This window comes from Mus caroli, chromosome 18 (genome assembly GCF_900094665.2).
Source record: "Mus caroli chromosome 18, CAROLI_EIJ_v1.1, whole genome shotgun sequence".
Classification (NCBI taxonomy): domain Eukaryota; kingdom Metazoa; phylum Chordata; class Mammalia; order Rodentia; family Muridae; genus Mus; species Mus caroli.
Window position 1 is genome coordinate 35,023,216 of NC_034587.1, and position 23,422 is coordinate 35,046,637.

Here is a 23,422-nt window from a genome sequence, read left to right on the forward strand (position 1 = left end):
GGGGGGGGGAGGGGGGAGGGGGGTTGGTGCTCCTTGAAGGCAAGGCCTTAAACTCTCTCCGGGTCATAGAGGGTTTCAGAGCCTCCAGCTGGGAATCTGAGAGCCCAATGCCCACTTCCCTCCCCGCCACCAGCTCCATTCAGAAGGAATACAGTGGACAGGATAGCGTCACACTGGATGACAAGGATGATTATGAGGGGGGGTTGGGGTAGGTATTTATTGAGCACTTGTCAAGTGCCAGGGCACTGAGTGTCTGTTTTCTTTCATCCTCACGGAAGCCCCGTGATGGATTATTTCTGTGCTTCAGCTGCTCAGGTAGACTTAGTCATTGGGGTCTCATTCCCAAGCAGAACCTGCTTTTTAAGCAAGAACACCATTCTGGCCGGCCAGTGGTGGCGCACGCCTGTAATCCCAGTACTTGGGAGGCGGAGGCAGGCAGATTTCTGAGTTCCAGGCCAGCCTGGTCTACAGAGTGAGTTCCAGAACAGCCAGGGCTATACAGAGAAACCCTGTCTCGAAAAACTGAAGGGGAAAAAAAAAAAAAGAAAGAAAAAAGAACACCACTCTAAGCTTCTCCAGGAAGTTGGCCTAAGTGGCACCGAGTCACCTGCTCCAGGCACTGAGCCCTATGCTGGTGCTGTACCTAAGATATCTGTTCCATGGACTGGACCGTCATTGCCCAGAGTAAGGGGCAGCCCTCCTTTGCTTCCAGAGCAGGAATAGGTCCGAGTTGGTAGTAGCAGTAGAAAAACCTGTTCCCAGCCCTCGAGATACCATAGGGTGTAGGGTGGAGTCCCACTAAAACACTTATTGCCTGGTTCTGGCCTTCTTTCAGCCTTGGCTCCCTATTCTGTAAAATAAGTACGCAGTCACATGCCTGACTGAGTGCCGTTGGTGTTGAGGTTCAGTGGTCATACACGTACTTGCCACAGAGTCCAGTGCGATCACGAACTGGATGCAGCCAGGCCCAGCGTGGCCAGGGCTTACAATCTCAGCCTTCAGGAGACAGAAGCTGAAGGATTTCAAGTCCAAGGCTAGTTTGAGCTACCTAGCAAGACCTTGTCTGAAAACAAAAACAACCTCCCCCCATAAAAACCAACCAACCAAACTCCGCCCCCCACCCCCAAACCTAAAAAACAAAACCCAAGGGCTGAGTGTGTAGCTCAGTGCCAGACCTCTTGCTCATATGTTCAAGGCCCATGGCTGGATCCTTTGCACTGGGGCTTGGCAGGGTGGAGGATAGGGAAAAATAAAGTAGGCTTCTGTTGAGTTGGCACGTTAACACACACCTCCAATCCCAACACTAAGGAGGCAGAGGCAGGCACAGACTAAGCCTAAGCCAAGCCCGAGCCAGGCTGTCTCAGGAAACTAAGGGCGAGGCCAGGGCACCTTTAACCCAGCACTCAGGTTAGTCTGGTTGAAAAAGTTCCAGGCCCTCTAGAACAATCCATGCCATATCTGAAGCCCAAGGATGTGTGTTGGGGGGTCTCCTTACCCCTCACATAGCCCAAGGGGCCAGGTCCTGTCTATCCCCATGGTGTGCACTAAGGGGCTGCTTGGTCATGAGGGTGTCTTCATGGCCAGTCAGCTCCTCTTCCAACTCAACCAGCTCACTCAGCCAGCTCAGCTGTCCTGGGCCATGATGGTCAGAGAAATACAAATAGGTAAAATCCACACACCAGCGTTTCTTTTGAATCCCTCTTCTGTCTGGGACTCCAACAACCTTCTCAGTTGCCAAAAAACGTCCCAGTGCCTTCCAAAGGTGTTGGCCCTCAAAGGGTCCTTCGGGCATCCTGATAGACGCCTATGAGGAGCCGACCTAGATGGCCTCTGTGTAATCCGTACTCCAGCTGCTTTTGGAACGAACAGCCTAGGCTTTGGCCAGATGAGCGAAAACCCATACATTGTTGCTTTGCTTCCTGCTTAGCTTCTGTGATTGAGGGGTCTTGAGGGGTCCCGATGGTCATTTTAATTTATTGCTTTGAGTACAACTGTAAGAGGGTACAGTGAGGCCTGGAGGTTGCTCTTTCCCTCCCTTCCCCCTCTGCTACTGCTTTGTGGCCCAGGAGCTGCTACAGCCTGGGATGGGGTCACAGCTGCCCTCTCCTCAACCTCCACCTCACCTTCATCGGAGCAGGGTTAGGTTGGGATGAATGGATGCTGTGGAGTTGACTGAGCTATCTGGAGAGAGGGCAAACCCTATGGACACAGGTCTTTCCTCAGGCTACAAGGTTTGGGCTGGTGGCCCATTTCTATCATGCTGCTTTAATAAAGATTTCGGAATAATAAAAAAAAAGTTCCAGACCAGCACAGTGGTACATAGTTTAACCAACAAAAATGGCCCGCACCTTTAATCCCAGCCCAGACAGGCAGATCTCTGAGTTTGAGGCCAGCCTGGTCTACACAGTGAGTTCCACGACAGCCAGGACTACACAGAGAAACCCTGTCTTGAAAAACCAAGCTACCACCATCCCCACCCCCAAACCACAGCAAAACCCAAGAAGAACAAAACCAAACCAAACCAAACCAAGGGCTGGGCTGTGTATGTAGCTCAGCTGGAGAAGTGTTTGCCTAGCATATGCAAGAACATGAGTTCAGTTCCCAGTACCACACGTAGGTACACGAACGGAGGAACACTCCTGCGTTAATATGAATTAACGGCGGCAGAGCTGCTGAGCGCATGGGCTGTGCCAAGCCTTGGTTAGGGGAAGCTAATGCACAAATGGTCTAGTGTGGAAGGCAGGGACAGGTATTTGAAGCCTTAAAGGAACACTAGCTAGCACATCTTGAGCACTTGCCACACAGCAAGCTCTAGTCTGGGCACTTTGGAAGCGTTTTCTCTTTTACTTCTTACCCAAAGTGGATACCTTCTAGCTTACCTTCATTTTATGGATGTGAAGGTATTTAGAGAATGGATGGATGGTGCAGGGAGGCTGGGTAGACTTGTTGAGGATCGCAGGTTCCTCTTGACTTCTTCAGCTCCTTTACACACAGAGACGGCCTGGGTGACCACTGTATTCCCAGTGGTTGGGTCCAGGCATTCACTAACTGTAGTGCAAGGTTGTCACTGATCCCATCTGACCATCTGTTCTTCCTCTTTCTCTGCAGAAGCCGCTGATGGGAGCTCTACCCTGGGAGGGGGCGCTGGCACCATGGGTCTGAGCGCTCGATACGGACCCCAGTTTACCCTGCAGCACGTGCCTGACTACCGCCAGAACGTGTACATCCCTGGCAGCAATGCCACGCTGACCAATGCCGCTGGCAAACGAGATGGCAAGGCTCCAGCAGGTGGTAATGGCAACAAGAAGAAATCGGGCAAGAAAGAGAAGAAGTAATATGGAGGCCAGGCCTTGAACCACAAGGCAGCCTCCCTCCCCAGCCAGTCCAGCTCGTCCTTACTTGTACCCAGGCCTCAGAATTTCAGGGCTCACCCCAGGATACTGGTAGGAGCCAGGGCCATGCTCCCCGTTGGGAAACAGAAACAAGTGCCCAAGCCAACACCCCCTCTCTATACCCTAGGGAGTTGAATATGCAAAGAGAGTTCTGCTGGAACCCCCCTATCCAATCAGTGATTGTACCCACATGGGTAGCAGGGTTTGTGTGTGTGGACATACACACACACACACACACACACACAAAAACCATGCCACTCTCCCTTAGTTACAGCTGAACTCCTCCATCTTCCAACCCAGGCAGGCTCATCCATCTCCTGCCTCCCTCTCCCCACCCCACCCACTCCTACAGTCCCTCTTTTTGAGCAAGGTAGCTGGGCTGTTGGGGTGACCGGTGAGCTAAGACGGCTCCTAGTTTTGAACGGTAGGGAGAGTATTACAATCTTTTGGCCTCTCCTTCAGTTCAGCTTTCCCCCAAAGCATGGTTTGGTACCAGTCTTCTCATTTCCTTCCAGAGCCTGAGACCAATGCTTAAGTTTTGGGGGAACAGGCACCCTCCCTCTGGTACTGAAGATGCTTGCTGGATTTTGGGAAGGCATTTTGCTACTAAGCCTCTTTTCAATGCCTGGGGACTACTAGTCTTTTGTTTTTCATTGTTTGATGTTCCCACTGCATGCTGTGACTTCCCTACACCTCAAAGAAGAGACTCCTTTGCATGTCTGGAGACAGTAGGGGGTGGTAAACTAAAGGGAAGTTGAGAGTGTATACTGCTGGGAGTGGGGCAGTGGACAAAACAGCCTGTTAATAGGGTCTTGCAAGGGGCTCTGTATGTACCCAGGGGACTGGCTCAATCCTCACATTCTAGCCATAGATAAACACCAGGCCAGACCCCTCCATTCTGGTTCAGCCTGGGCATCTTGGGCTGAGCCACCAGGACCAATGGATTTAAGCTGACATTTCAGTCCAAGAGGACGACTTCTAAATGAGTTTAAGACCAGAGAGGAAAGAGGGGCCTCTGTGGGTGCTGGGTACTCCAGAGGTGCCCTTGATGGGAGGACCAGTGGTCTTAGCAGGAAGGGAGGCCCAGCAAGGTCATTCTTGGACCCTGGGTCTAGTCCAGTAGCTAGAAAAAGGGACCAAGTGGCCATAAAGTTCCAGCCAATGATGGGGCTTTTCCACTGGGCCCCTGTAGACCTCAAGCCCCTGGCCTCCACCTTACCAGGTGCCATTTCTTCTCAGAAGGCCACTGCCCAGGCCCCCAGGCCGCCCCCTAGTGGCCAGAGAACGGTTAAAGCCCCCCAGTGCCTCCTTGTGCATAGAATTCCTCTGCCCTAGCCCTTACAGTAGTGTAGAAGACCCCCCCTCCCCTACTGGTGTAGAATAGCCAATAGTATAGTGTGGTGTGCTTTTACGTGATGGCGAGTGGGCAGCGGGCGGTGGGCTGTACACAGCCGTCTGTCCTTTGAATCTCAATCTGCCTGCGCGGCCCGTGCTGTGTTTTGTGCTGTGTCCACACGCTGCGGCGACCCCTCCCTGTACTGACTTCTCTATAAAAAGCTTCTCTTCGCATAGTCACGTAGCTCCTGCCCATCCCCCTTCCGATATCTCTCGCAAGTTTTATACTCTAATATTTATATGGCTTTTTTCTTCGAAAATTAAAAATAAAAAATGGTTTCTTCTGAAAGTGTGACCGCGTCTGTTTAAGAGATGGAACACAGAACATGTGGGTGGAGTCGAGTTGTTTGTCTTAAATAATAGACTCAAAGGGTCATAGTTGTTTGTGTCTTGGCTTTGTCTCGATCTATTTTTGAATTGCGTGTGCTTGTGCAGTGTGCATCTGACTGTCCAATATCGAGTGCATGTTTCAGATTCCCTGGCGTCTCTAATAATATGTGATGAACTGTAATGGTGCTTGTGGATCTGTATGCGCTGGCGGTGTCGCTGGAGAGTCCATTGTGGGGGTGGGGAGCTTGAATGCGTGCGCAATTGAGTGCACAGATTTATTCTCAGGGCTGTCTCCAGGCAGAAAAAGGAGACCCTGCATGGAAGGGAGGGGGCGGGGAAAGCAGGAGCGTGAGTGGGGGTGGGAGGGCGCTGGGGACTTTTTCCTAGTTCCCGCCCCTTCCCCACTAACTACCTCCCTTCAGCTATAGGAGGGGGCTGATCCAGAGGAGGATGGATTCTCCTTTGCCTACCCCTCCTCCCTTGCAGCTGCCTAGAGGTCTGAGGAACAACAGGAATGAGTGCCAGGGAGACCATTTTCTGAATACCGAGTTCCCTACCCAGGGCCTCAGTTTCTCTAAGTGAAACTTGCTTTCACGTTCTTTTTATAGCAGTAAAGTCGAATTGAAGGGGATAGAACAAGGAGATGGCCTCGGTCCCCCTCCCAGCGCGGCTAATCTGACTCCTAGGTTCCTGCAGCTCCTGGAGTCAGGACGGTTGATCCGGAGGACAGACCCAGACCCACAGGTTTTCCGGAGGGTTAGTGAGGGCATGTCCATCAAGAGCCAGAAGAGCAGTTTCTGAGCTCTCTCCCTCGGATTCTGGTTACCAGCTCTGCCGCCTCCTGGTCTGTTGCCATGGAAACCAAACCTTCCAGGCGACTTTGACTTTGCGTGGGAAGGGTGGTGGTGTGTGAGGTTGCTGAGAGGAAAGCAGGGTTTTCTCAGAGCCTGGTGTTGGAAGGGCGGGGTACTGAGTGCCTGGGTTCTATTCCGGGCAAGGAAGCAGACGGTAGGGCAAAGAGCAGCTGTGGCTGGTCTTCTAATTGGTATGTGGGCACCAAAAGATGAGCGGAAATGGACAGCCTCTAGGGTTTCAAGGCAGGTAACCACCCCACATCTCTGCCTTTGCCATATGAGGCAGCTGTGCGGGCCCAGGGGCTATTTAAAAGGGTTTTATTTCTAGCACAGGGCTGTCCAAGGGCCCTTCCTGTTCCCCATGGGTCTGCTCACTGTTAAGGTGTCTTTATTGAGGTTACAACTTGCTAGAACAAGCATAGCTTAGTGGCCAAGTCCTCTGGTGTCTCTGGGCTGACTTCTGATCCAGGTTGGGCAGGCTCAGGATTCCAGTGCCAGGGTTAAGCACCTTTAACTCGGTGGGGATGGAGGACATAGGTCCTGGCCAGAAAACTGTGGCATCTGGAGGAACCAGGGGAGTGGGAAGTTGGAGGTGAGCTAAAATTACGTCACCAAGTCTAAGGGTCACAATGAAAGCAGCTGGAAGAAAAGAGGGAAACAGCCCTGTTACGGGGGCTGCCACTCACTGAAACCACCATGAGGCTGAGCCATGCCCAAGCTCCACTGCTGGACTGGTTAGCTTCTGCCTGACTTGACAGGTCAACAACAGAGTGGGAAACCACCAAAGAGAAGCCCAGACCACTCCTGTGAAAAGAACCAGTGCAGAATTTTACAAAGGAGGCTAGAGGGAGGTTCTGTTTCAATGCTTTATTGACAGTTGGAAACAAATCCATCAAACTGGAGGTGATGACATCCCAAAAGCCCAAGAGGCAAGGGGTTTGCATTTTATCCCCTCTACTTAAAAAAATTTTTAATTAAATGCATTTTAGCAAAAGTGATTAAAAAAAGAAAAGGGTCAAAGCCCCAGATGTCAGCGAGCAAGGTGGCAGCTCAGGGAAGAGCCAATCCCTACTTCAGTCTTCCCAGGACGTAGCCCAGGAGCTGCCACTGTTCCTTTGGACACAAGTTCTAGCATCCCAAACGATCATCCCTGGCCACAAGGCCCCCTGTACTGGCCCTTGTGTGCCCTAACTCCCCCATGCTCTGGCAACTCCAATTCAGTGTCAAGCCCGGACAGTGTCCTTCCTTCTCTGTCGCCTTGCAGGCGAAGCTCAAAGGGGCCTCGGAGGAGGCCACACAGTGACCCTCAGCCAAAGAACCTGTGCTTCCTGCAGTGTGGACCACCCAGCCTGGCTCACTGTTCATATGGGGAGCAGGCATCCTGGGCCACTTCTCGGCATCCGCCTAGCATCTGCACGTTTGGCTTGATAATTTAATACATTCATGAAAACACAGCATCTTGCTACCCTATGGTGTGGCCCAGCCCACCCAGAGAAATCTCTCTTGCCTCAGAACTGACTAGAGAAGGAAGGGTCTGCCTTGGCCTCACGATTTAGTCTTGAGGAATGGGATCAATATTTAGGCCATGTTCAGGACTGACCAACCCCAGGAATGCTTGACCCTACCATCAAAGCCTCTTTTATTATGGAGGGGGAAGGGGACCAGTTATTTTTCTTAAAAAATTTTTCATATAAAAATAGATCCATTTGCAAAACAATTTCTCAGCCAGGAGGCTCCACCTCCCAATTCCTTGGATGGAGGGGGTGAGGTGTTGGGATGGTCACACTACAGCCCACACTCCAAATGGATGCACCAAAGCTCTGGGGAAGGCATGGGGGAGCAGGGCTCAGTTGCAGGGTGGAGGTGAGGGGGCTGGTGCAGAGGGATCAGGGAGGCAAGGGCATAAAGCATGGCAGCGGGCAGGGGGCGGGCCCCACGCTGTCACTATGCCCTAGCTACCTGCCTATGGCTCAGACCTGGGCCACAGTGGAGCGAACGGGGAGAGTGGTTGAGACCCTTTGCCCGGGAGACCTTTCCCAGGAAGGTGGGGTAAGGTGGGATTTGCTTCCTGCTTGTGCAGAAGCAGCTCCCAATGCCACAGCACTGGTAATAAATAACTGCCAGGAGGAAAAGCAGAGGTGACAGCAGTGAAAAGACCTAGCCCAAAGGTTCACAAGTCCCATGCTATTCTCAGGGCCAGAGAAACCACAAAAGAAAAGCACAAATGCAGCAAGATTGACCTAGGGGAAGACCCACTAGAGAGTGGGGCTAAGAAAGCAGGCTGGGTTCTGTCTGAGACCAGGACCTCTGGCTAACATAGAGGAGACAGGGTTAAGGCAGCAAACACGGACCCTGCTTTGGTAATACAACAGCCAGGGCTGGCTGGGCTGGGCTCAGGCCACTCCTACACTGCCCCTTCCTTTTGGCCTCCAGGCAGCTGAAGCTGTATGTGGTGTTCAGAGAGCAGCAGGCCAGACAGAAAGACAGGGTCAGGTGGTGGAGAGGCCACTGCAGAGAGATATCTCCTTGACCATTTAGGCCCATGCTGCAGGTCGACAGTCTGGGCTTCGCCTAGGAGCAGCAATGGCCATAAAGCCCAGCTTAGCTTGCACGGCCAACCAGCTCCTTGGCTTCTTCCAGGATTGTGGGGACTCCTTCACTTTTCTTGGGTACCTTAACAGGACCAGGAGCCATGGCATCATCCTTGGTCAGCTCCGAGGCTAGCAGAGACGTGACTGCACACCCAGCCTTCCTGTTGACTGCAAGAGAAGACATGAGACTCTATCCACAGAAGGCCTGGTTTCTAATCTCTTTACAGTTCTAAAGCAGGTGTTTAGCCAGAAGCCATGCAATTGTGGCTGCCTTGTCTGGTTCTGAGTCCTTATCAGAAGGAGGGACAGAGACTCAACATAAAATATACCTTCGGGGGCAATTATGAAGGTTTGAATACAGCTAGACAGAACAGGACTTGAAGGGCTGGGGAGATGGCCCAGCAGTTAGGAATACTGGCTGCTCTTGCAGAGGACCTGGGTTTGGTTCCCAGCACCTGTAGGGCAACTCACTACCATCTGTCACTTGTGTTCCAGGGAACTCAGTGCCCTTTTCTGGCCTCCCTGGGCACCTGGAATGCATAGGATGCATCTGCATAAATGTATGCAAAACACTCATAAATATAAAATAAAAATACATCTTTAAAAAAAGAAGAGCTGGTTCAAGTGTTGGCTGTGTATCAAGAGAAACAGTATTCAAAGTCCACTTTCTTCTTTAGATTTGCTGGAATGAAATATGTTAAAGCTAACCAAACAGTATTGTTATTTTGTAGGCACTCCACAGAAAGCTCAAAGGTAAAACTCTAAGGCTGCTGCAGGAAGGCCTGCAGTAGGCAGCTTTAGTTGGCTTGGAGGGGCTCTTGCAGAGGGGTATGGCCACTGTCATCACATGCACACCACACTCCCATGCATTTCTCCAACAACCAAGGTCCACGTGCCTGCCTCTTTCTCACCTCTTCAATGTGTACCATGTATGTGTATAACATATGTATGCATGCACACACTAAGTAGTGAAAAGATAGAAAAAAAAAAGTACATCAGAGAAAGCCAAGGATAACAAAGAGGGAACCCCTAGAAAGAAATCTCAGCCAAAGTCTCTCCTGTTCCTTTATGAATCCGTATTTCAGACCTCAGCATCATCAGGAAGACCGCTAGCTCCTTGGGACTGTGCCCACCTCGTGATGCCCACCACGCCCCTTTAGCAGCGTGCACAGATTACTTATATCCCTGGCAACCTTGAGTTCTCAAAGCCACACATAAAATGGCATAGATGCTACAAATCGATTCTTGTGAATGCCCAGCTTGGGGAAGTTCACAGAGACAGAAGATGGAGTTACGAGAAAAAATAACATGGTGGTCCACACCTGTAATCCCAGCAGCACTTGGGAGGCTGAGGCAAGAGAATTCTTAGTTTAAAGCCAGCATACTTAGAAGCTAGCCTCAGCTATGAGATCCTGTCTTAAAATTTCTAAATAATCAAATACAGACACAGGGAACAAATACCCCTTGTTCTCAGAAAGTTTTTAAGTTTCAAACTAAAGCCTCAGAGGCTGGTGAGATGGCTCAGGGAGAGTAAGTACTGGACTCCAAGCACAGTGGCAAGCCATGGACATGTGTATGTGCATGAACAAACACACGCATACATTTTATGTTTATTATTATTATTATTTTTTTTTTTTTTTTTTTGGTTTTTCGAGACAGGGTTTCTCTGTATAGCCCTGGCTGTCCTGGAACTCTGTAGACCAGTCTGGCCTTGAACTCCGAAATCCGCCTGCCTCTGCCTCCAGAGTGCTGGGATTAAAGGTGTGTGCCACCATGCTCGGCTCACACACATACATTTTAAATAAAAACAAGTTAATGCCAGTACCCGAAACAAAAAATAAAAAGTTTAATGCCAGGGACCGTTGGAGAGGAGAATCAAGTTCCTGCTACTTACCAGAGAAGGAAAGGGTTACCTTTATTTGAACATCTCAGTTTGTACAAGTACTGAAACACCCTTAGATACTCCATTAGGATGTGCACAACTTTTATGTGGACATTAAAAAGTAACTGCTAATGGATATGGAGTCTTTTTTGGAGATGAAAAAAATATTCTAAAATAAAACAACGGTGACAGTTGAACAATTTTGCACAATCCCAAACTGTGTATCTAAGAATGGTGACAGAAAAAACAATAGCAAAAGCTTGGGGTAGCAGCGCACACTGTTAAGTCTCAGCATTTGGGAGTCTGAAGCAGGCTCTTTGAGTTTCAGGCCAGCCTCGTTTACATGGAGACTTCCAGAACAGCAAGAGCTACAAAGTGAAATCATCTCAAAAAACAAAAACAACGACCAAAGAAAAAAACAAAACAAAACAAAACAAAAAACAAACAAAAAACGAAACCAAACCAAAAAAAACCCCACAACGAATCTTCCTGGGACCTAGAAAGGGCTGGAGTGAAGAAAGCAGTGACTAAGCCTCAAAGAACCAAGCCCAGCACTCCCTAATGACTCCACTGTGAGCAGGAGGAGTCCAGAGTGGATTGCTTTGGGCTAGCAAAAAGCTTTAGGTAGGCGGAAGCCAAACCAGGTAAGAGAGTCCAAGCCTTCTCCAGGGCGAGCAGTGTCAGCATCGAGTATGACCCAGAGCTCCTGTTTCCACACAAGCAGAGGCTGCCCCCAGGGAGCACACAATCCAACCACAGATACCAATTTAGAGGTCTCTTCCTCATCCTCATCCTCCTCTTCCCAAGGGCACAAAGGGTTATCTACCAAGAGGAGAGAGAACAGAGAAAATCCTGCTGACAGTATATGGGTGTATCTAGAAGCAGATCACCGGTAGAGGTGTGTGTGTGTGTGTGTGTAAGGTAGCTACACCAAGTTAGACGTTGAACTGTGGAAACAAACCATTGCTGCAGGATCTGATGTAAGAGGAGATGTGTGGGCTTTTCCTGCTTTCCTTTCCCATCTCTCCTCATATGTGTTCCCTTTCTACTCTTTTCTAAAGCACAGAAAATGGCGGCAGTCTTATACATGTGCACATGTGCATATCTGTCTAACTCGAGTGAATGAACTGAAGCAACTGCTGACTCAAAACTCAACAGCTGCCTCGGAGCAACACAGAAGTTAAGAGTTCCAGGGCGGCAAGTCATAAGATGCTGCTTCCTCTAAGACTCCCTGCTCTACCTGATGCAGCAGTGTTTCAGGATATCTCTACTTACAGACTTCTGATTTATTACATGTGTCCTAAGACCCAGGGGAATACAGCAGACAGAGAAAGCAGCACAACTGCCCCTTTAATCCTTGAAAGTAGGTACACTAGGAATGGACACGAAATCAAAAATGAGAAAGCCTTTGCTCTAAACGGATGAAAAGAACCGAGGGAAGCCCAGCATCCCAGTTTCTGATCTATCTCCATAGTCATCTTTCATAATCAGGAAACTGACTTCCTCCCTCTGTAAGACTATGAGTACTTACAGTGGCCACAGAACCTAGTCAGTGTTTGACTGTGTAGGATCTGGAACAATTACTAACTAGGAGAATGGACCCTCATATCTGGGTGTGAGAACTGGTCAAAGCTGAAATCCGAGAAGATAGGTGAGCACGAGAAACATGTAAGTAAACCCCGCTGAGTAACACTAAGAGCTCAGCTCAGTTAGAAAAAGGTAATGGTTCAAGAAAAAAAAAAAAAAGTCTTGAGACACAAGCTATGAACAACCACTAAAGAGGAAGTGTTCTTGTTAATAAGCTTCCTCAGGGAAGAGGAAACTGGGACAGATGGGACAGCCATTATCATCCTAAATAACTCATCCATGTCTCAAACTACCCTAATTATACCTCCTGTCCTATTTTTACGGAATTGGGGAGAGTAGTGATAAAGGACTCCTCTTTTCAGACAAGGGGGTTCATCAGACCTCCCTGGTACAGTTCACCACCTCCAGAACACTGGTTATAATGTCCTAGGCCAGAGTTTTCTGGCCTGGATAGAGGGGCATTTCCCCATCTAATTTCCCATCTAATAATGCAGGCTTAACGGAAAGAGTCCTGGATTTGGATTCACAAAATCAGGACACAGTTTTGGCTTAATCACTGTCCTGGACAAGACCTTAGGTGTGGGGTCTTAACTCCTCCTACCTATGAGCAGAGTGGATACTAACCAATATTAGGGCCTTTAGGTTTATCAAGGTCCTAACACAGACCTCAATTAGCAATAAGGAGCTTATAAGGAAGCTGGGAGCCAGCTGAAGGAAGACTCCAGAGAGATAGATATCTTTCTCGACTTTCATTCTAGTATGTAAGTGGCCTACATGCAGTGCAGGCTTGGAGATAAAGCTGAATCATTAAAACCACAAGCTGACTCAATCACAGCTGGAAATGGGAGCTCTAATACAGTCACATGGATTCTTCCCCTTGACACTCAGGCCATTGTTCTTCCACACCCTGCAGACTGTAGCAATTTACATGTTACTTTTAATGAACAGCCCTAACAGTAAAGTTCCTCTTCCAACTCCTCAATGGATCTTTGTATCGGGTCACTCCTTCATGTCTCCAGAGACTAGAAGACTTAATATGTTCCTGGAGAGCCTAGGGGAAAAGCTAGTGTCTGAATAGAGACAGCTGCCTCTGGGAAGGGAAAGAATGTGAGGCAGATAAGCCTGCCAGTGCCTCTGCTTTTCTGGCTCTCAGCACTTGGTCATGAGCAGCGGTTCTCAACCTATGGGTCTTGACCCATTTGGAGGTCACATACCAGACATCCTGCATATCAGATATTTACATTATAACTCATAACAGTTGCAAAATTACAGTCATGAAGTAGTAACAAAAATAATTTTATGGTTGGGAATCAGCACAACATGAGGAACTATATTAAAGTGTCGCAGCATTAGGAGTGGTGAGAACCACTCCTCATGAAAACAGTCAGACAGAGCCAGACAAAGAGTGGAACAGCTGGGTCCGGCATCCCTGGAGGGCACTTTCGACCCCTGGAGCCTTTGTACTTTGAAAATTAGGGCCCTCGAAATTGCAGCCTTTCTCTTCTAAGAAAAGAGCCTAAGTCCTTGGCATGCTACTCTGATGCCTTGGGTTATATCTGAGGCTACATTACTTTAGATGAGGTGAAACCCAAGTGTAAAAGCTCTCCAGAGTAACTGGAAAAGTCTTAATGAGAGTCTCCCAGTTATTTGTTGAGCCTAGCAAACCAGATCAGAAAAATGAGAATATAAACTGAGGCTGACTTAAACTATGCAATCCTTGTTTTCAACATTTGTTAACTTCAGTATTTTCTAAAAGTCCCCTACCATTGTCTTTCTAACTGGGAGACAGTGCTCTGACTAATTCATATTCTCTACTGAAAAGGTAGCGCTGATAAAACCCTCTTTTCTCTACCACCAAGCCTGGTTTTTCCTAGGATAGCAGCAGAGACAGGGGCAGCCCCAGCAGCCTGCACAGGAAGCATCTGGGTCTCCACTCCAATCCCGCAGGAAGAGGCTTAACAGGGAATTCCCCTCCAGTGTCTGAAGCAGACCAGGCTTAGTCAAGGTCAGGGAAGACAGCACAATGAGATGCATGGTACTTTTGCTAGGTAGGAAACAGTGCTGTGAGAACCTTTACAAAAACTAAGAACCAAAGGAGTTCCCTTAGCTGTGCTTGCCATACAAAGGCCTATCTGTAAAACTGATACCCACTTCTCCTCCCTTTTGACACACTGCACTCAGAAATTGCCATGTAATGGACGAGCTGTTACCAGGGATTTCTGTTTGTTTAAGAAAGGGCTTGGGGCACATCCAGGGGAGCTCTCGGAAGGAAATCTTCCTGAGTATTTGGAGTATAAGCAGAAAGAGGCAGCCAGATATTACAGGAGAATCACAGCAAACCTTTGGGCCAGGAAACTGAGTATAAACAGGCTTGTATAATCTGCACCTTTGGCTAGGGTTCCAGAGACTCTACTGTATCCAGCCCATCTTCTCTCTGCAGCAGTTTCCAAGTGAAGCTCCTATCTAATGTCTACCAAGCCTCTGCCAGGCTGCACCTGTCATAATGCTGCTGCTGTTGTAGCTGTTATTCTCTGATACAAAGAAGCCATGACGTCTAGGCCTCCAAAGGGTCCTAGTGAGGACTTTCTAATGTGAGAGAGAGGCCTAGACAATGCAGTGTACGGAAATGGGAAATTCCTAAACTTGGAGCATCCCTTTATTCTTCAGCCCCGCAACCCCTGCCCCCCAATACCCAACTAATTGGGGTTCATTTGTTTACTTACCCTGCCGGGGCCCTCTCTTCCGTCGGAATGCTGCCCCTGACTGCAGAGCTTCTAGAAGACTGTCCATCACACCTGTCTCATCCCCCTCTGTGATGAACAAAGACAGAGAAGTCAATTTTTCAGCCAGACCAGCATAGCAAATGTCAAAGTGCACAAGAAATGCATGGCTGCTGTGTGGCCTTCCCCATCCCCTGCACACTGCCTGAGAGCTCGTAAGAGACAAGAAACGGTCAACCTTTCAAGCCTCAGACCCATGTTAACTTTACTTTGTCAGTTTAAAACTGCCTGAAGACTCCCTGCTATTAATGCAAAACCTGAGGTGTTTGTTACAATGTCATCCTACCTGCACTAACCAGGACCAGCACACAGACTCCTAACACTAACTCCAAGATCTGAGTAAGCAGAGACCATGGTATAAACCAAAAGGCAGCTATGCCAGGCAAAGCGACTGTAATCCTAGTACTTGGGAGGTAGAAACAGGAAGATATGAAGTTTGAAGCTAGCCTGGGCTAAGTAAGAAGAATTGAGCGTTTGGGGGTGGGGGTGGGGGACACAACTATTATAACTGTTAACAATCTCAGTGTTTTACTCCAGTCTGCATCAATGACTGTGGGCTTGGGCTTCAGGAGGGTTAAAGGAAGAGAGCCCACTGGTCAAGACTGAATTTCATGTTACTACTGCTTCCAGTGATTGCATCTTCCTGAACATAGTTCTGCATGTGACAGCTGAAAACAGCCAGGTTGGAATGCAAAGAGTTAATGTAGAATCCCAGTTCTAGCCAGGCTCAGTTTCCATGGCAACAGCTCAGGATAGTGAAATCTGAAACTGAAATCCCAAGGAGCTGGTTGGCTACTAGCTGAAGACTAGGGTTCATTACTGCCAGCGCCATCTGCTGTCTGAATATCACCAGTGCAGCTGACCTACATTCAATTTTATTTGCTTGACCCAGGCACTTAAGACTAGGGTAAGGTGCACTACGCCACCTGCTGGCTGGGTTATAGCCCTTATCCCAAATGTCATTTGGACTCTACCTTGCTCCCATTACATCTTACACAATATAGGACGGGTAAAGAAAGCCCTGGAGGCCCAGGGAGACAGGGAGGGAAATGATGAGTACTTGGTATAAATTTTAACAGTTTTATGGGAACAAAGTTGGTGGCTTAAATACAAGTAAGATAAAGGCAAGAAACTACTCTCAAGGCCTCTGGGAGCAAACCATGTTAGTCTTCCTTACTGTTTCCGCTCAGCAAACTTTTAAGACTTGACAGATTCAAGAACTCCTCACTTTCAGAGGCTTATGGGCCTTACAGATCAGCTCAGGGCCATGGGCAACATACGCTTCATTTACTGTATTTCCGCTGCCCAAAGGAGTAGTGGGGGGCAGGGACTCCTCAGCAGGAAAGAAGCAGAGACAGGAAACAGAGGGCCAGTAATTGAGACCATATGCTCCAACAAAGACATGCTTCTGCTGGAGAAAGAGTGGCCAGCTTTTCACCCCCTTCTAGAAGCTCAACCCATTTATGATCTCAAGTGTGCATTCAACATTCTATGAAGTAATAGGAATGGTGTATTGGTGAAATAAGGGGGAAAGGAGAGCTACTACAAGATGGGAGGAGTCAGGGAAACATTTTGGAAACCCAAAAATATTTAGCAGCAGGAATGAAAACAGGTCAGGGAATGTTCTTGGTTTTTGTTTTGACAGGCAGAAGTGAAGTGTAAAATGTGGCAGCAATTCTCAGATCACAAGGGTGATAAGACACAATCCAGGAACCAGCAAAGGAGAGGAAAGGAAACCACGGTAAAATCCAGCACCCAGAGTTTGGAGGCAGAGGCTGCCAAAAGCCATTTGTCACAAGCTCCTTTTAGCCCTGAGAACCCAGAGAGCGCGAGCCTTCCCTCCGGTGCGAACCCTTCCCACGGCTCACCTGCGTTCATGTCGATGAGCTGCTCGCGCTTCTGCTGCTTCTCCAGTCGCTCTTTTTCTGCCTTCTCCTTGGCTAATTTTGCTCTCCGCATCTTTTCTTCTGTTTCCCGGCGCTTCTGGTTTTCCTTGACTGCTTGCTGGAGAAGGGGAGGGGAAACCAGAGGGGGACATGTGAAACCACGTAAACCTACCAGGGATCATTAGGAACCCCACGAAAAATTAGCAGTTTCCTCTTGCTCACCAAAAACATATTCCTAAAGTTGTGCAGATCCATAAAGAATTCTTCTACAGACAACTTCTTAGGGTCAAAGACGAAGTAGTCACCTAGCTCCTTATAGAGGGTCTCCATGTTGGAGTGCATCATCCGTAGCTTGTTATACTGTTCCTGTGCATCCTTCACAAAGCTGTGCAGCCAGGGAGTAAAGGACCAAGACCAAGAAGCAGGCCCATGCTGGGGTGGTGATGGCACACACCTTTAAGTCCCAGCAGAAGCAGGTAGATCTCTGAATGCTCAGGGCAGACAGAGCTACACAGAGAAATCCTGTCTTGAAAACCCAACCAACCAACGAAACAAACAAACAACAAAAACCAAAAAGAAACAGACCCAGGTCAACAAAAACTAAAGAAACAGGCCCAGGTCAGAGAACCATTCAAGGTGTGGAATGGACTACACAGGGTACACCATATAGTCCTGTTCATGACACAGAACAGAAGCACCCTAAGTATCGGTAAGAAGATAGTGGCAAACCATAAGCTATGGTTTACCCATACAATAGAAGTTACATAGATTACTATAGAAACAAGGCTGAGACATCATGAGAAAATGTTATGCAGTGCAGTTTTGGTGTAAAATAAACAATGAGGTATATATAAATCAGGAAATGGCGGTGGTTATCTCTGTGGAAAGGGGTCTCTGTGACAGCAATGGGGAGCAGAGTAGGGACTCGGGCTGGTAGCGTAGGTAGCTGTGTGTATAACAGGAACAGGACAGAAGAGACACTTGGAGGCTGCAGTTTATCTGCAAGGGTTACTTCTGTAATAAGCTTAAAAACTATGTATTTAGTGAAATAAAAAAAAAAATTAGAGGTAAAAACTGAATGCTGCTGTGATCTCTCTCTCTCATTCCCCGGAAGACCCAAGTCCTCCAAGAAAGGATATGGTCATCTTCTCAACAAACTTGTCCTTCTCGTCTGTGGCAGCTGGGAAATTCTGAACATCGCGCTCCACGTCCGCAATCTGCTTCTTCATCTGATCTAAGCTCTTCTGCAAGTTCTCAGCAGAAACTGGGAGCGGGACAGAAGAGCGCACTGAGCAGCTCAGTCTCTGAGCCTCCCCCTCAGCCGCCCTGCTTAGGCTCCTCCCTGTCTTCTCTAGGTGTGCTCCTCGAGTCTGTGAACACTCCTGACTCATGCTGCTTCTGGTCCTCGCAGTGAAAGCATGGGTACTTGCTAACTGAACTTGCAGTCTTCACCCACTGTACAACAGTAACAGAAGCAGAACTCATTTAATTTGGAAAAACCCATGGGATCCCTGAGATCTTGGTCTCATTTATTTCAGGTTAACAGGGTTTCAGAAGGAGACATAGGTAGGTACACAGAAGCTGGGTAGAGCTCTGTCCTACTCTAACCTTGTGTTTTGTGTAGTTTCAGGTAGTGAGGCCACTGCTGACAAAAGCTAAGAATTTAGACCAGGACCAGGGAGGAAAAGACCAAGACCAAGAAACAGACCCAGGTATTGGTGGTGTACACCTCTGATCCCAGCACCTGGGAGGCAGGGGCAGGGGGCAGGGGGCAGGGGGCAGGGGGCAGGGGGCAGGGGGCAGGGGGCAGGGGGCAGGGGGCAGGGGGCAGGGGGCAGGGGGCAGGGGGCAGGGGGCAGAGGGCAGAGGGCAGAGGGCAGAGGGCAGAGGGCAGAGGGCAGAGGGCAGAGGGCAGAGGGCAGAGACAGAGACAGAGACAAAGGCAGAGAGGCAGGTAGATCTCTGAGTGTTGGAAGCCAGACTGGTCAACAAAGTGAACTCCAGGACAGCCAGAGCCACATAGAGAAACCCTGTCTTGAATGCAGTGTCTTATTTTTTTCCCCATGTAGAGACTCTTAGGCTCAGGACCATCTTCTTTTTTAGAAAAAAAATTCAAATTATATTTATTTGTACTTGTGTGTGGATGTGTGGGTGTATACAACTTGTGAGAGTTGGTTCTCTCCTTCCACTATGTTGGCCCCAGGGACTGAAGGGTTGGAAGCGGGCATCTTTACCCACCTCAGCCATCTTGCTGGCCCAGAACCACCTTCTAGCTTTGCCCTACACTGCCTTACCTCTGCTGGCTTTCTCTACATGGGCAAGCTCATCAGGAAACTTGAGGACTTCGGGGTGGTCATTCTCACATAACTCAGCCAAGAAATGCAACAGAGTCATCTTCTGATCTGCAGACTTGGTGTCTCGAAGCTTGTGGGGAAAGGGGCAACCATTAGTCTGGACTTGCCTCAAACCACCTTAGACCAATACTGGGCTCAAGTGGCCTTCCCTCTGTCCTCCTGTCTAGCCCCATGGTTCACCTTACAAAGGAAGCTGATATTGAAGCCGAAAGCGCCAGCATTCCTGGAGCCCGCGTTCATATAGTTTCCGACCAGCAGTGTGAGCTCCAGGAGGCTGGAGAAGTTCTCACTCTTACGCAGCTCTTCGCATGCGGCGGTGACAGACACGATCTCTGGCTTGATGTTCTCAACTTGCTCACTGAACTGTAGCTTGAAGAGGATAGCGTTGAGGCGAGGCCGAAGACGGGGCACTGTGCCCATCTAGTGAGGAAGAAAAGAAATTCCATTATGGAGCTAATGGAGAGAGAGACATCAAAAAAGGTAACAGGCCAATCCTCGATCTGGGAGATCAGAGCTCCAGAGGGAGGGGGTGGGAACTGATTGGCTAAAAGATTCAAAACAGGTTAAGAGGCAAGGAGCAAGTGACCAGACAGGTCTCCAGAGGGAAGAGACAAGGGAGTGACTGTTCCAGGCCTTACTCACCACCACACCAAACTGCTCTGACTCAGCCAGATCGTCATACTCCTCCTTCAGTTCAGAGAGCATCTTTAACTGCTCTGGCTCTGGCATCTGTTTAATGAGGTTCTGGAAGAGAGTAAATGCTGTGTGTTGGGGGAAAGCCTGAGCATCATCATGACTGGCTCTTGATCCCACACTCTGCCCAGTGACAATGAAGAAGCGTGGGGGTGGGGCAGCTTTTGAGGTGGGGGCACTCCTCAGTCTGCAGAACCTCCAGGTAACTTACCTGGATCATAGACTCTGTGAGAACAGCCTCATTCACCTCCAGGATAACGTTCTTAATCTCTTGATAGGGCATGCGGAATGAACCCAAAAAGATTGCTGCCAGAGAATGAGATACAAAGATAGGTTCTTCTCATCTGCCTCCCCTGAGACCATCCTGACAGCCCATTCTGCCCAGCTAGTTGAAATCCGAGCCAAATCCGAGCCCGAGTTCAGAGCTGGAACTACTGTCAGCCATTTCCACACACAAACTACACCGTGTCACACAGCACGAATGAGCTCAGCACAGTCAACAAACAGCATGACTGTTCTCACAGGAATATTAGAACCACTCACCTGGGGTAGATCCCCTCTCCCACAAAGCTGCCATTTCCTTGAGCTGCTCATTCTTTTCATCCGTGCTCTCCAATACCCTACCCCACCCCCACTAGAACTGAGGACAAAACCCAGGGCTTTGTGTTTGTGAGGCAATCCCCAACCAGACCTGCTCATTCTTAAAATGGCCAAGTTCCATTTCTAAGAAACACACCCTTGTCCTTCCAATTCCCTCATGTTCTAATCTGACTCTTCAATATTATCAAGAATCCTCTGTTAGGGCTGGAGAGATGGCTCAGTGGTTAAAAGTATTGGCTACGCTTGTGGAAGGCCTGGGTTAGTTCCCAGCATCCATGTGGCAGCTCACAATTGCCCACAAGCATCTGTAACACCAGTTCCCTGTAGATTCAGCGGAGTCTCAGGCCTCCTCGGGCTCTAACCACATATACATGCAGGTAAAACACAAATACATAAAATTGAATCTTCTATAAAAACAGCTCTCTCTCAGTCATCCCTTCACCATCCACCCTGGCTTCGTTCGCTATTTGACTCTGTGCAGCCCTGGCTGTCTTGGAACTTGCTTTGTCCAGGCTGGCCGCAAACCCAGAGATCTGCTTCCTGAGTGTTCATTACCATGACTAGCTCTTAAGGTGACCCCAATATCCTTCTCCTTCAGCATATGCAGTCAAGAGTTATCTTAAGAGCCTTTTTTGACCCAATGTTCCCTTTCCTTTCCAGCATTCTGAGAACACAGATACCTATTTTTCACTATTAGAACGTTCACCTATCCTGTGCTCACAAAGGCAGCGTCAGTGAGTGCGTGCTATAAAAGGTTCTATCCTGCCATCTGTGACTCAAGTCTACTGGCCACTGTCCTGGGTGACAGTGCCTTGCTCAGCACGTTGGTTTCCACCTTGCAGAGCAATCAGCACTCCAGTGTCACTGTCCTTCATCTCCCCAACCACCAAGTCCCAGGATTCTATCTGTCTATCCTGTGCCTTGCTTTTCGTCCTCATCACCTTAGCCTTAGGTCCTAATCATCTCTCACTGGTTTAAAACATTAAGACGGCTCATCTTCCTACCGATTCTTCTCCTACTCAAGAAACTAAGCCTGATAATCATGTACCAAAGCAGCCTTCCAAAGATGATACAAGGCTGTAATGGTCACTTTCCTGACTAAACTCTCCACAGTAACATCCAGAGCTGTAGCAATCTGCAGTGTCCAGACTGGATGGAGTCATCGATGCAAATGGGCTCCCCCCTCCTGAAGAGAGGTAGTCCCCTTCCCTTCACTTAGCTCCTTCTCAACAGGTAGGTCTTCACACCTGTTTTAACAGCATCTTCTTGAGAACACTCCTGGTGTTGCCCTTCAACACTCCTCATGCGGCATGCGTGTGTAGAAGTTTATTACTGCCAGTGCTGGCCGAGGTATTCTAGAGCAGCCTTATGGCCGCAGCTATCTTCAGCTACTGTTTGGTTTTCCTTTCTGCTCTCTCCCGACACCTAGGTCAGGAGAACAGGAGCGTCTGAGTTGGCTTTGTAGTCTCAGGATGAACACAGACACCTAGTCTGCCTCCTAGTCTGCCCTACCCTAAACAATCTAATTCTATGCTCTCCTCATCCCGCTCTGGGGAACTGAAACAGGGCTTGGATGTGCTAGGCTACTGCTCTGTTGCAAAATGACCTCCAACCCCCGACTCCTTAGCTTTTTTCCTTTCATTTTACACAGACTGAACCTAGATTTATAAAGGAAAAGTGAGAACTTTCAGGAGTGGGAGCGGTCATGAGGGAGAAAGAATGACCCCGATTCCTTTCCTACTTTAGCATCTTTCCACTGGGAAACAGAATGGACTGGATGATAGTCAGTCTTTCTTCTACCATTTTCTAAAATAACAATTACTCGTGTTATGTTCCTAGACACACTCTTAGGAACAGAGATTAACATTACTTTAGTCTCTCTAAGAGATTTCTAACTACCAATACCTATGAATATTAATCAAAGTTATATGGTCAAGGATAATAAAAACCATGCTTGCTTCTGACTACAACTGGACAGTACAGAGATCAGCGTGGTCCTGTGCAAGGGGACACATACAACTTATTTTTTAGTGTGAAACTGTTAACCCTAAAGCTGAATCTAAATAAAAATGTATTCTGTATTCAATCTAACCTCCACCCCCACCCCACCACCTAAGACAGGGTCTCACTATGTAGCTCTGGTTCCCTTGGACTCACTATACACCAGGCTGCCCTCAAACGCACAGAGATCCACCTGTCTCTGCTTCCCAAATGCTGGGATTAAATTATGTACCATCATGCCTGGGTTAAATAAAAATTTAAAGCAAGGAGGGGGGATAGAGAGAGAGAGGGAGGGAGAGAGGGAGAGAGGGAGAGAGGGAGAGAGGAAGAGAGAGAGAGAGAGAGAGAGAGAGAGAATAATGTTAAGCCTTACTGTCTTCCTGTCTCACTCTGACTGTACCTATGGGTATGTGTACTTGCTTGGGTGACTTTGGCCAAATCATAAATAACATTTGAACTTTAGTTTTCTCATGTGAAAAAAATGAAAATGGTAACTGTAAGATTATGAAGGAGCTTATGTATGTACTTTTTCATTTATTAACATGACGAGTACATATCTAATAGAGCCTGTCACATGCCAGACTCTCAAATATTTGTTGACCAAATAATTAATATCTATATTTCTCGGTATAAAGGAGATGCAGCCATAGTCGAAAGGAACAAGAAGAAAGAAACCATAGATCCTGACCACAAAACAGACAGAAACTATGTCATCTTTGAAGCACTCTAATATATGAGCTGCTACTGTGAGCATATGAAGTCTCTCCAACCTGAGAATTTTCCACTAATCAGAGTTCTCAGTCAGGTGGCAAGCCAGAACAGAAGAAATATGGCACCAAATGCTTATTCTGTGGATTGCTGATTCGACAAGTACAAGATTCACCTCCCTCGAAGTAATTGTAGTTTTAACTGAAGCCACAACAGCAGCTCATTTCTTACTAGAAAGCTTGTGCCCCAAGACTGAGGCTGGAACCCTGTGCTAGACTTCCTGCTGACACAGGAGAAGTAGAACTTTCAAAGAAGTCTGCCAGGCATGGTGGTGCCCAACCCCAGCAAGAGGACGACCAGTTCAAGGGC

The 23,422-nt window shown here is 48.4% G+C and overlaps 2 protein-coding genes across 24 annotated transcripts in view; one reads left to right on the top strand and one right to left on the bottom strand.

Moving 5' to 3' along the window:
• Positions 1-5,077, top strand: part of LOC110284891 (protocadherin gamma-A4) — a 182,533-nt gene extending 177,456 nt beyond the window's left edge. For all 22 annotated transcript variants that reach the window (XM_021150886.2, XM_021150870.2, XM_021150874.2 and 19 more), the window contains exon 4: positions 3,109-5,077. In XM_021150886.2, the coding sequence (XP_021006545.1) occupies positions 3,109-3,335 (227 nt within the window). In that variant the 3' untranslated portion in view covers positions 3,336-5,077. The remainder of the gene's footprint in view (positions 1-3,108) is intronic.
• Positions 5,078-6,823: 1,746 nt separating this feature from the next.
• Diaph1 (diaphanous related formin 1) overlaps positions 6,824-23,422 on the bottom strand; it is a 95,211-nt gene continuing 78,612 nt past the window's right edge. Inside the window, exons 20-28 of one of the 2 annotated variants that reach the window (XM_021150286.1) lie at positions 19,956-20,050; positions 19,694-19,795; positions 19,232-19,471; positions 18,992-19,121; positions 17,837-17,961; positions 16,920-17,084; positions 16,680-16,815; positions 14,755-14,841; positions 6,824-8,730 (exon numbers count right to left, since the gene is read on the bottom strand). In XM_021150286.1, coding sequence (XP_021005945.1) covers positions 8,573-8,730; positions 14,755-14,841; positions 16,680-16,815; positions 16,920-17,084; positions 17,837-17,961; positions 18,992-19,121; positions 19,232-19,471; positions 19,694-19,795; positions 19,956-20,050 — 1,238 coding nt within the window. In that variant the 3' untranslated portion in view covers positions 6,824-8,572. The remainder of the gene's footprint in view (positions 8,731-14,754; positions 14,842-16,679; positions 16,816-16,919; positions 17,085-17,836; positions 17,962-18,991; positions 19,122-19,231; positions 19,472-19,693; positions 19,796-19,955; positions 20,051-23,422) is intronic. The other variant, XM_021150287.1, reaches the window with a different exon arrangement.